The sequence below is a fragment of the Panthera leo genome, chromosome C1 (genome assembly GCF_018350215.1).
Source record: "Panthera leo isolate Ple1 chromosome C1, P.leo_Ple1_pat1.1, whole genome shotgun sequence".
In the NCBI taxonomy this organism is placed as follows: Eukaryota; Metazoa; Chordata; class Mammalia; order Carnivora; family Felidae; genus Panthera; species Panthera leo.
This window is the reverse complement of record NC_056686.1, coordinates 105,604,513-105,617,445: the sequence shown is the minus strand read 5'-3', so window position 1 is coordinate 105,617,445 and position 12,933 is coordinate 105,604,513. Positions and strand designations below refer to the sequence as shown.

Genomic DNA, 12,933 nt, shown 5'->3' with positions numbered 1-12,933 from the left:
CTCTCTCTCTCAAAATAAACTTTAAAAAAAAGTTTAAAAATATTTATTACCTGTATTATAAAACACATACACAATTTAGTAACAGATGTTCAGCAAAATATTCTTTATAACTGCAAAAATGAAATAGGCATAATGTCCAACAATGAGGGATTACTTACATAAATTATGGTATGTCTATAACAGAACACTGTGCAGTCATGAGAATACTAGACACTTACATTTATGGACACAGAAGATTTATAAACCAACATTAAAGTGTAGGGGCACAAGCAAATTGTAGAATAGAGGGTATATAATATGATTTAATTTTTGAAAAAATACATATGTGTAGGAAAATGTTTGGGAGGATACACGATAAAGTATTAAAAACAATGATTACATTGACAGAATTATAGGGTAGTTTTGCTTTCTTTAAGGGCCATGAAATGACTTTGAATAAGAAACAGAAATTAAAGGCATCTGGATTGAAAAGAAAGAGGAAAAATCACCATTTGCAGAAGTGATCATGTATATAAAAATACCCTAAGGAGTCCACTAAAAAATTATCAGAGATTGTAGCAAGGTTGTAGGATGTAAGATCAATATACAAAAAATAGTTGTATTTCTATACATTAGCAATGAACAATCCAAAATGAAATATAAAACCAATTCTATTTACAAGAGCAACAAAAAGGAAAAACACTTAGAAATTAACAAAGTTCTAGACTTGAATTCTGAAAATTACAGAACATTGTTAAAAAAATGAACAAACATCCCATTTTCATGGATTGGAAGACTTAATATTGTTAAGACGGCAATACTCCCCAAATCAATCTACAGATTCAACACAATTCTTATCAAATCCATGCTAGCTTCTTTGCAGAAACTGACAAACTGATCTTAAAATTCATATGGAAATACAAAGGACCCTGAGTCCCTAAAACAATCTTGAAATATAAATCTCAACAATATAGTAACAAAATGTTAACAAAAATAACAAAGCTACAGCCAGTAATCAAGACAGTGTGGAACTGGCATAAGGAGAGACATAATTCAATGGAATACAAATGAGAGTCCAGAAACAATAATACAATAAAAATACACTAAACTAACTTTTGACAGGGTGCCAAGACAATTCAATGGGGGAAAAGAACAGTCTTTTCAACAAATGATGTTGCTATAAATGGATATCCACATGTAAAAGAATGAAACTGGATGCCTTCCTTATACCATATACAAAAATTAGCCCAAAATGGATCATAGACCTATCTGTAAGAGCTAAAACTATAACTCTTTGAAGAAAATATAGAAATAAATCTTTGTGACCTTGGGCTAGGCAAAACCTTCTTAGATAAGACACTAGAAGGACAACAAAAGAAAAATATATATAAATTGGATTTCATCAAATTAAGAACTTTTGTTTCAAAGGACACTATTTAGAAAGTAAAAAACAAAATACAGAAAGGACAAAATTTTGTAAAATATTTCCAAATCATATATCTAATATGGGTCTAATTACTATCCAGAACATATAAGGAACCCTTATATCTCAAAAATTAAAATCATCTTTTTGGTAAATTTAATTAATCATCAAGAGTAATTCTTTTGGGGTGCTGGGTGGCTCAGTCAGTTAAGCACCTGACTTTGGCTGAGGTCATAATCTCTCTGTTCATGGGTTCAAGCCCCACGCCAGGCTCTGTGCTGACAGCTCAGAGCCTGGAGGCTGTTTGGGATTCTGTGTCTCCCTCTTTCTCTGCCTCTCCCCACCCCTCTCAAAAAAAAAAAAAAAAAAAATCAACATTAAAAATTTTTTTTTTAAAGAAGAGTAATTCTTTTGGACTATTTACTGCTATTTTAAAATTCAAATATAGGGGCACCTGGGTGGCTCAGTGAGTTGAGCATCCGACTTCAGCTCAGGTCATGATCTCATGGTTCATGAGTTTGAGCCCCACGGGGGGCTAGCTATTGTCGGCGCAGAACCCTCTCACTGTACCCCTCCCCTGCTTGCACTCTGTCTCAAAAATAAATAAACATTGGGGTGCTTGGGTGGCTCAGCTGGTTGAGCATCCAACTTCGGCTCAGGTCATGATCTCACTGTTTGTGAGTTCAAGCCCTGCGTCGGGTCGGGCTCTGTGCTGACAGCTCAGAGCCTGGAGCCTGCTTCAGATTCTGTCTCCTTCTCTCTCTGCCCCTCCCACTTGTGCTCTGTCTCTCAAAAATAAATAAATGTAAAAAAAAAAAAAAAAAAAAAAAACAAAAAAAAAACCTTAAATAAATAAATAAATAAATAAACATTATTTATTTATTTATTTTTAAATTTCAAATACAGCAAAAATAACACCATGGAGAAAGTGTGGTCACATTCATCCGTTATACCTACATATAAACTCTCAAAACACAATTGAATTGAGCCTGATGCGAGGCTCAATCTCACAAACCATGAGATCATTACCTAAGGTGAAATCAGGAGTTGGGTGCTTAACAGACTGACCCACCCAGGCACCCCTCAAAGAGCTTTAAAAAAGAAATAATGACGGGCTCCTGGGTGGCTCAGTTGGTTAAGCGTCCGACTTCGGCTCAGGTCATGATCTCGCGGTCCGTGGGTTCAAGCCCCGCGTCGGGCTCTGTGCTGACAGCTCAGAGCCTGGAGCCTGTTTCAGATTCTGTGTCTCCCTCTTTCTCTGACCCTCCCCTGTTCATGCTCTCTCTCTGTATCAAAAATAAATAAATGTTAAAAAAAAGAAATAATGAACATTCTTTTATTTAAAAAAAGCTCCATAAACACACCTCCCACCTGACTCCACAAACTCCAGCAGCTAAATATGGCCAGTGGGATAGGCACCTAGGAAGATCACCACATCCATTTTCATGCCCGGGTCTGGACTGCACCAAAGTCACTACAGACTGACTGTGGTCTCCTGGTGTTAATTAAGATCTTTTCAGGAAATGACCAGGAACTCGCATTACAGGTCTGGTTCTTCCAAGTCAAACCACAATGTCCCTGTGGCAAAGTCAGCTGCCGCCTGTCACATGCCTGTAAGGAGAAAGAGGGGAGGGAGGAACAGTGGAAGTGAGCAAAGTTTACCTTAATGATCTCCTCGTGTCCATCATTGGACTTCACCAGTTCTGAGGCCAACGAATGGCTGGTTGAGCGGCCAGACACCATGGCAAAAGTCCTCCTACCCGCCTGTCAAAGAGAAAGAGAGAGAGAAATGGCTCAGAAATCATGACAAGCCCAGAACTTCTTCTGTCCCTTGACCAATGCAGAACACCTGCTCCTCGAAAGATTTAAAGGGTTAGTCTGATTTTCCCTCCAAAAACTCATTTCAACCTCTACCAGAAGCCACACAGCAGCAACACCGGACAGGGAAAATTAGCAGAAATTGCAGGTTAGTTTTACTTTTAGTGGGGCCTCCCCACCCCCAAAGCAGTGCACAAGGCTGAGGTCAGGGGGTGTGTCTGATAGGAAGTGACCCTGAGCAGCAGCAGGGATGGCTCCAGACAGCACTGTAAGGCGTCAGCAGCAAGGAGGGAGAACTGGCTGAGGGGAAGAGGCCTCACCCCACCAGAAACCTCGATACCTTCTCGGCTATGTGTTCAAGTTCATCTCCTGTCAGTTCACTCTGTAGAGTCAGCCTTAGAATGTCCACGCACCCCTAATAATGACAATGACAGCAACAATCACCCCTTACCTTTACAGTCCACTACCGGTACCAGTGCACTTTTGCCAGTCCTGTGGGGTGGTCCTTATTATCATCATTTAACAGATAAGAAAAGCTGACGTCTGAAAAGGTGACATTAGCTTGCCCAATATCCGTCATTCCTGGGTGGCAGGAGGTCTCGGGATCCTCTGACAGTGTTCTTTACACCACACCAGAGACTATTGCTCTGTGTAGCTCCAGAGGGGCTAGCCACCTTGGTCCTTACATTACAGGAAGCACATTACGTGGATTCCCCTCTCCCCAGCCTTGAAGAGGGGGATGCCCTCATCCCCAGTGTAGGGTTCCTGCACCTGACAGGCAACCAGGAGTTACTGATGCACTTCACAAGACTGGGATATCCTTCCTGAACCAAACTATAGGACAGTACTTGAATCCAAACCCCTACTTCTCTAAGGCATACAGAAATTATCCAAATGAAAGAAGGCAAGACAATAGGTACTTATCTATAGATGAGCCTAATTTCAAAGGAAGAAGCACATTTTCTTTCCTAACTCAAAGAAGGTTTAAAAAACACACTGTGAGGGGTACCTGGGTGGCTCAGTCGGTTGAGCGTCCGACTTCGGCTCTGGTCATGATCTCACAGTTCATGGGTTAGAGCCCCGCATCGGGCTCTGTGCTGACAGCTCAGAGTCTGGAGCCTACTTTGGATTCTGTGTCTCCCCCTCTCTCTGCTCCTATCCCACTCGTGCTCTGCCCCTCTCCCACTTGTGCTCTCTCTCGGTCTCAAAAATAAACATAAAAATTTTTTTTTTTTTTTAATTTTTTTTTTTTTTTTCAACGTTTTTTTATTTATTTTTGGGACAGAGAGAGACAGAGCATGAACGGGGGAGGGGCAGAGAGAGAGGGAGACACAGAATCGGAAACAGGCTCCAGGCTCCGAGCCATCAGCCCAGAGCCCGACGCGGGGCTCGAACTCACGGACCGCGAGATCGTGACCTGGCTGAAGTCGGACGCTTAACCGACTGCGCCACCCAGGCGCCCCTAAAAAAATTTTTTTAATTAAAAAAAATACACTGTGACTGACACACACACACACACACACACACACACACACACACACAGTGGAGAAAATAGAACACATTGAGGGGGAAATCATATGGTAAAAGGAAAAAGTGGGGCTGGAGATTTGGAGAGATAACATTGAGGGAAGATAAGCAGGGCAGGGAGGACCAAACTCTACCAATAACCTGTGTTATGTGTAGAGTTGGACAAGAGGTTTAGGTACACTGGGCCTCTGGCTTGCACCAGAAAAATAATGGGTTGTACTAAGTATCTCTAAGGCTCCTTCCAGCTTTAACACTATGAGAGCATAAAAAGGGAATATGTGCTTCTCCCAGGCAATGAAGGGAAGATGGATGCTGAACTACCCAAGGACAAAAGTGACCTTGAGGTCCAGGAGTATAAATGCCATCTTACCCTTAACAGGTTTTAAGGAACTCTCCTAATATTCCAAATGGCTGTTGGAAGGAGCAGGAAGAAAAGAATGTGTCCCACCCAGGGAGTTGTGAGAAGGTTCTCTGGGAAGGGAACAGTCCTTCCTAAATAAGGAAAAGAACTTGGTGGAAAAGAAATCAGACTCTGTGGTCAGATACTTAACTCTCAAAGACCGCACTGTAAAATGGCAACATTACCATCCGACATGGGGGCTTTTCGTTGAAGATCAACGGAAAGTGTCTGGAGGTCTCTGCCACATAAAAGAGAGGTACTCAAATATTAGCCTCCTCCCACTTCTTGGAATGAACCCAAATTTGGGACAGGTGGAAGACACTCCCACATGGCCCTTCACCCTCCCTAACTCTGGCAATGTAGCTGGTTTTACAAAACACTCAATTCCTACCAAATACAAGAGAGATCCCCAGTGGGGGGCGGGGGGGGGGGGCGCGGGGAGGAGGCGTTCAGGCCCTCCAGAGTCTGGGTCAACTCACTTCTGTTACTGCTCCTCATTGCTCCCTGTCCAATACCTCCCAGGCTTTCCCACCTTTGCCTTACATGTCCTTAATGTCCTTAAATGTCCTTAAATGTCCTTTCTTCCCATTGGGCATCTTTAAGGCCCTCAAAAGTTCACATTCAAATGCCATATTTGTGACACGTCCCTACATCCTGTGGGAAACATACCCTCACCTCCTTGAGCTCCCTTGGCATCACAGGGCCTCCTATGGTACCTGCCTCTCAGCTACTTATGTTCCACGAGGAATTGCCCTTTCTGTTAACTCACATGGGCTGCTGTGCCACAGCCCTCTACCCGGGTTAAGTATTTTCTGAACAAATACGAGTGCTCCATGATATAGATATCATTCAATGTAATGTTCAAGAGAACATTACACCAGAAAGAAGAGGAAAGGATTTCAAAATAGCCAGAGCGGCTGCCAACTCTTCTCCCCAGGACACAGACGTGCACTTTGGTTAAAACAACATCCTTCCATACCTGGAGGCAGTTGGGGAAAGCTGGGGCATCCCTCAGCCAAAATAAAGGAGTTATCAGCCAATGAAGATCATCAAGTCTAGTTTATTGTATGGACCCAGGCATTCTAATTGGAAGAACATGGACAACCAGGCTAGATGGGGGCAATGAGGGATCATCTCATCCATACATGTCATCAGAATCCCAGATGGACAGGAAAAAGTGAGAAACTTGCAAAAGTACTAAAAAAAATAATGTCTGAAAACTTTCCAAATTTTACAAAAGACATAAACCCAGAGATTCAAGGAGCAAATCCCAAATAGGATAAACCCCCAAATCATGCCAAAACACATAATTAAATGTCTGATAACTAAAAACAAAGAAAAACATCTTTCACATCAGAGAAAAATGACAAGTTACCTATACAGGGGAAGCACTTTCATTAAACAGCAGATTTTTCATCAGAAGCTAGGAAGGCCAGGATGAAATGGCACATTATTTTCAAGTGCTGAAAAAAACCTCTTAATCAATAATCCTATGACCAAAAAACATTCTCCTTCAGGAATAAGGGGGTAAATTAAGATGTCCTCATGTAAAGAAAAACTAAGAATTTCTTACCTATACAGCTACATTAAAAAGGCTGTAAAAGATCTTTAAACAGAAAGGAAACAATATGAAAGGAACCTTGGAACATTAGAAAGATAGAAACAACATGGATAGAGATGCCTGGGTGGCTCACTCAGTTAAGCTTCTGACTCTTGATCTTAGCTCAGATCATGATCTCGGCTCAGATCATGATCTAATGGTTTGTGAGCTCCACACTGAAGCATGGAGCCTGTTTGGGATTCTCTCTCTCCCTGTCCCTTGCTCGTGTGTGCACACGCTCTCTCTCTCTCAAAATAAATAAATAAACTTTTAAAAAAAAGAAACAACATGGAAAACAAAAATATTGATAAATACATTAGGCTTTCTCTTTACTCTTGGGTAATCTAAAGTATATTTGATGGTTGAAGCTAAAATTAGAACACTGCCTGATTTGGTTCTAAGTATACACAGAGGAAATACTTTATTTATTTATTTATTTATTTATTTATTTATTTATTTATTTATTTATGAGAGAGAAAGACAGAGACAGAGACACCACGTGCACAAGTGGGGTAGGGGCAAAGTAAGAAGGAGACACAGAATCTGAAGCAGGCTCTAGGCTCTGAGCTGTTAGAGCAGAGTCCAACGTGGGGCTCAAACTCACTAACTATGAGCTCATGACCTGAGCCAGAGTCAGACACTTAACCAACTGAGCCACAAGGTGCCCCGGAAATATTTAATTATATTATGAATGGGAGAGGATAAAGGGATGTAAAGGAAGGTAAGGTGTCTATACTTCATTCAAACTGGTAAAATGACAACACCAGTAGACCATGATAAGTTATATTTATACAAATGTAATACCTAGAGCAATCACTAAAAATCTATACAAAGGGATAACATTCAAAAATCCAAATGAATCAAAATGGAATCCTAAAAGGCTTTCAAGTAACCCACAGGAAGGGAGAGAAAAAAAAACAGATTAATGAAAAATAGAGAACAAAAACCAAAAATAAAATGGCAGACTTACCAATAATTGCATTAAATGTAAGTGGTCTAAATATACCAATTAAAAAACAGAGATTGGCAGAGTTGATTAAAGAACATGAATCAGGGGTGCCTGAGTGGCTCAGTCAGTTGAGCGTCTGACTCTTGGTTTTGGTTCAGGTCATGGTATCAAGCCCCACGTCAGGCTCTGGGTGGGCCATGGAGCCTGCTTAACATTCTCTCTCTCACTCCCTCTGTCCCTGTACCTTACTCATGTGTTCTCTCTCTCAAAAAAAAAAAAAAAAAAAAAAGTGAAAAAAAAATCCATGAATCAATACATGCTGTCTACAAGAAACATATTTAAACATAACCATATAGGTAAGTTAAAAGTAAAAGGATGGGAAAAGGTATATTATACAAACATTAATTAAAGGAAAGCAAAAGTGGCTACATTAATATCAGATAAAGTAAACTTCAGAGCAAAGAGAATTACCAGAGATATTATATTACCAGATATATTACCAGATAGATATTATATTACCAGAGATATTATATCATGTAAAAGTGTCAATCCACAAAGAAGACATAGCAACCCCAAATGGATATGCACCAAACAACAAAGCTGCAAAATACGTGAAGCAAAAACTAAAGAGCTGAGGGTGCCTGGCTGGCTCAGTCAGAATAATGTGCAACTCTTGATCTCGGGGTTGTGAGTTTGAGCCCCACATTAGGTGAAGAGATTACTTAAAAATAAAATCTTATTTAAAAAAAAAAAAAACCCAAAGAACTGAAAGGAGAAATACACAAATACACAATTAAATATATTTTTAAATTTTTATTATTTTTTTTTATTTGAGAGAGAGAGAGAGAGAGAGTGAGAGCGAGCATGCATAAGGAGAGGAGAGGGGCAGAGAGGGAGAGAGAATCCCAAGCAGGCTCCATGCTCAGCTTGGAGCCCAACATGGGGCTTGATCCCACAACCCTGGGATCATGACTTGAGTGGAAATCAAGAGTCGAACACTCAACCAACTGAGCCACCACCCAGGCATTCCCTTCTTTTTTTTTTTTTTTTTTAATAAACCCACAATTATACTTGGAGACTTCTTCAACACCTGTCTCTGAGAAATTAATAAAACTAGACAAAAATCTAACAGGATCTAATCAACAGTTATGGAACACTCCCCTCAATAGCAGAGTATACATTCTTTGCATGTACCTATAGAACATAAAGATAGACAATAATTTGGGCCATAAAACAAACCAACAAACTTGAAAGAACTGAAATCATTTAGAGCATGTTATCCGACCACAATGAAATCAAATGAGAAATAATAGAAAGAGGGGCGCTTGGGGGGCTCAGTTGATTGAGTATCTGACTTCAGCTCAGGTCATGATCTGACAGTTCATGAGCTTGAAGCTCCCACTCAGCTCACTGCTGTCAGCACAGAGCCCACTTCAGATCTTCTGTTCCCCCCTCTCCCTGCCCCTCCCCCACTTGCACACATGTGCACTCTCTCTCTCTCTGTCAAAACTAAATAAAACATTTTTTAAAAGAGAGAAATAACAGAAAGATAAAAGGAAAATTTCTAAACACTAAGAAGCTAAACAACATGAAGAGCTGGTTCTTTGAAAAGATCATTGAAATTGATAAACCTCTAGCATGATATCAAAAGCATGAGGTAATACTATGAACAACACTACGAACAACTCTACAAACAACACCATAAACAACTCTATAAGCACTATGAACAACTCTATGAACAATACCACGAACAACTCTACAAACAACACCGCAAACAACTCTATGAACACAATGAACAACTCTATGAACAACTACAAACACTACAAACAGCTCTATGAACAACACCGTGAACAACTCTAAGAATACTATGAACAACACTATGAATAACTCTATGAACAACACCATGAACACTATGAACAACTCTACGAACACTATGCACAACTCTATGAACAAGACTGCAAACAACACAATGAACAACACTAAAACAACTATGAACATAAATTTGACAATTTGGACAAAATGGCCCAATTCCTCAAAAAACACAAACTAACACAAATTACCTAATATAAAATAGGTAATATGAATAGCCTTGTAACTTTAAGGAAATTAAATTCATCGTTTTAAATTTTTTAGAGAATTTTTTTTAACGTTTATTTATTATTGAGAGACAGAGTGTGAGCAGGGGAGGGGCTGAGAGAGAGGGAGACACAGAATCCAAAGTAGGCCCCAGGCTCTGAGCTGTCAGCACAGAGCCCAATGCAGGGCTCAAATTCACAAACCGTGAGATCATGACCTGAGCCGAAGTCGGACGGTTAACCGACTGAGCCACCCAGGTGCCCCTTTTTTAAATTTTTTAAAAAAGAAATACCCAGACCCAGGTGCTTCCACTAGAGAATTCTACCAAATATGTAAAAAATTAGCACTAATTCTACATAATCTCTTTTCAGATTAAAAAAGACTTTATTAAAAATGTATTTATTCAGAGAGAGAGAGTGTGCAAGTGTGTGTGAGAATGAGAGGGGCAGAGAGAGACAGAGAGACAGAGACAGAGACAGAGACAGACAGAGAGAGAGAGAGAGAGAGAGAGAGAGAGAGAGAGAGAATCCCCAACAGGGTCCACACCACCAGTGCACAGCCTGATATGAGGCTCAATCCCCTGAACCGTGAGATCATGACCTGAGCCAAAATCAAGAGTTGGATGCTCAACAGACTGAGCCACACAGGCGCCCATAATCTCAACCAGAAAACAGAAGAGGAGAAAACCCTTTCCAATTCAGTTCATGAAGCTGGTCTTACTCTGGTACCAAAGCCAGACAAAGACCATTTTATTATTATGTGTTTCTTTGTTTTATTTAGTTTGAGAGAGACAGAGAGTGAGCATGTGAGCAGGGGAAAAGGATGGCAGGGGGGATAGAGAAAGAGGAAGAGGGAGAGGGAGGGACGGAGGGGGAGGGGGAGGGGGAGGGGGAGGGGGGAGGGGGAGGGGGAGGGAGAGGGAGAGGGAGAGGGAGAGGGAGAGGGAGAGGGAGAGGGAGAGGGAGAGGGAGAGGGAGAGGGAGAGGGAGAGGGAGAGGGAGAGGGAGAGGGAGAGGGAGAGAGAGAATCTCAAGCAGGTTCACACGGAGCAACACAGGGCTAGATCCCACGACCCTGGGATCATGACCTGAGCCAAAATCGAGTCGGACACTCAACTGACTGAGTCACCCAGGTGGCCCAACAAAATTTTTTTTTTTTAAGACAGAAAAGAAAACACTACAGACTAATATCTCTCATGAACATAAAAAATTCTATTTTCTTTTCTTTTTTTAATGTTTATTTAATTTTGAGAGAGAGAGAGAGAAACAGTGTGAGTGGGCAAGGGGCAGATTCTTTTTCCCTTTAATATTTCATCTTTAATTTCCATCACACTAAACAGTCTTCAAAATTGGCTTTTAATGGCCACCAGAACTCCATTGAATAGATTAAACTAATTAAACTTAGGTATTCAACCTAAGCCCCTTTCCCTGCTCTCCCTTTTGTAGATTACTGTCAAATTCTCTTTTTATTTCTTATATATTTATTTTTGTATTTTAGAAAATATATTTATTTTGACAGAATGAGATGATATACAACAGTGCCTAGATCACCCCCAAATTTACTGCCTGGTCCATGACCCCTCAAGCCCAACTGACTTTCTCTCTTCTTTGCAGAAAAAGAATCGTATTTGGAACAGTTAGACCTGGGCTCAAACACTGACTCTGGCTTTTATTTGTTGTGTGTATTGATTTATTCTCCCTTAGCCTTAGTGTATTCATTGGTAAGATGGACAGTATGATGCTTAAGTGAAAACACAGTGACTAAAACATGTAGATACACAAAAGTGTCAGTTCCTCAAAATTTGACATAATGCTCCTCTTCAAAATATTTTCCATAAGCATACGCTAATAAGTTAAAGTACAACTTCTACCTTGCACTGTATACAAGTATCAGTTTCAAGTGGATTGCAGATTTAAATGTAAAGAGCAAAACTAAAATTTTGCAAAGGCAAACCTTTTTAATGTTTATTTCTTTTTGAGAGTGAGAGAGACACAGAATAAGAGGATATCCAAATGGTCAATAAACATATGAAAAGGGTTCTGTCTCATCAGTCATCATCAACAAAGAATTAGAAATTAAAATCACAAGGCAATAATACTACAAAATACCCATCAGAATGACTACAAATGAAAATAAAAAATAAACATTGGGGGCTATGGAACAGAACTCTTATACACTGATGGCAGGATTGCTCATTACCATAATCTCTTTGGAAATATCTACCAAAGATGAACATTTGCAAACCCTATAATTCCTAGTTATCTACCCAACAGAAATGCATACCTATGTTCCCCCCACCACCCGCCCAAAAAAATTCTCATAAAAAAATGATGCTAGAATGTTCACAGTAGCATTTTTCATAGTAGCCCCGAATTAGAAATTATCCAAATGTTCAAGAATACAATGAATAGGGGCACCTAGCTCAGTTGTAGGGCACGCAACTTTTTTTTTTTTCTTTTGAGAGAGAGAGAGCGAGACAGCATGTGAAAGCAAGGGAGCAGGGGAGGGGCAGAGGGAGAGAATCTTAAGCAGGGTCCAAGCTCAGCACAGAGCCTGATACACATAGGGCTTCACGGTGGGGGGTATGGGGTGGGGACTCGATCTCATGACTGAAAGATCATGACCTGAGCTGAAATCAAGAGTAAGCCACTCAGGCACCCCAGGGCATGCAACTGTTAACCTCAGGGTCGTGAGTTTGGGCCCCATGAAGGTATAGAGATTATAAACATACATATATAAAACCACATTTTATTTTTAAGATTTTATTTATTTTTATTTTTTTGAGGAGGGGGCGGGCAGAGAGAAAGGGAGAGAGAACCTCAAGAAGGCTCCATGCTCAGTACAGAGCCTGAGGTGAAGCTTGATCCCACGACCCTGGAATCATGACCTGAGCAAAAAATCAAGAGTTGGATGCTTAATTGACTGAGCCACCCAGGCGCCCCTAAAGATTTTAAAGTAATCTTTACACCCAAAGTGGGGCCAGAACTCACAACCCCGAGATCAAGAGTCACATGCTTTTCTGATGAAGCCTGCCAGGCACCCTTAAAACCACATTTAAAAAAAAAAAAAAAAGTAGAATGGACAAATTAATTGTGGTATAGTCATGCAATGGAACAGTATATAGCCATGAAAAAGAATGAACTACTGTACATGCAATATGG

General features: G+C 40.5%; 1 protein-coding gene across 6 annotated transcripts in view; it reads right to left on the bottom strand.

Moving 5' to 3' along the window:
• TUFT1 (tuftelin 1) overlaps positions 1-12,933 on the bottom strand; it is a 49,493-nt gene that overhangs the window by 23,882 nt on the left and 12,678 nt on the right. For 4 of the 6 annotated variants that reach the window (XM_042953985.1, XM_042953986.1, XM_042953983.1 and 1 more), the window contains exons 2-3: positions 3,561-3,635; positions 3,065-3,166 (exon numbers count right to left, since the gene is read on the bottom strand). In XM_042953985.1, the coding sequence (XP_042809919.1) occupies positions 3,065-3,166; positions 3,561-3,635 (177 nt within the window). The remainder of the gene's footprint in view (positions 1-3,064; positions 3,167-3,560; positions 3,636-12,933) is intronic. The other 2 variants (XM_042953987.1, XM_042953989.1) reach the window with 1 other exon arrangement.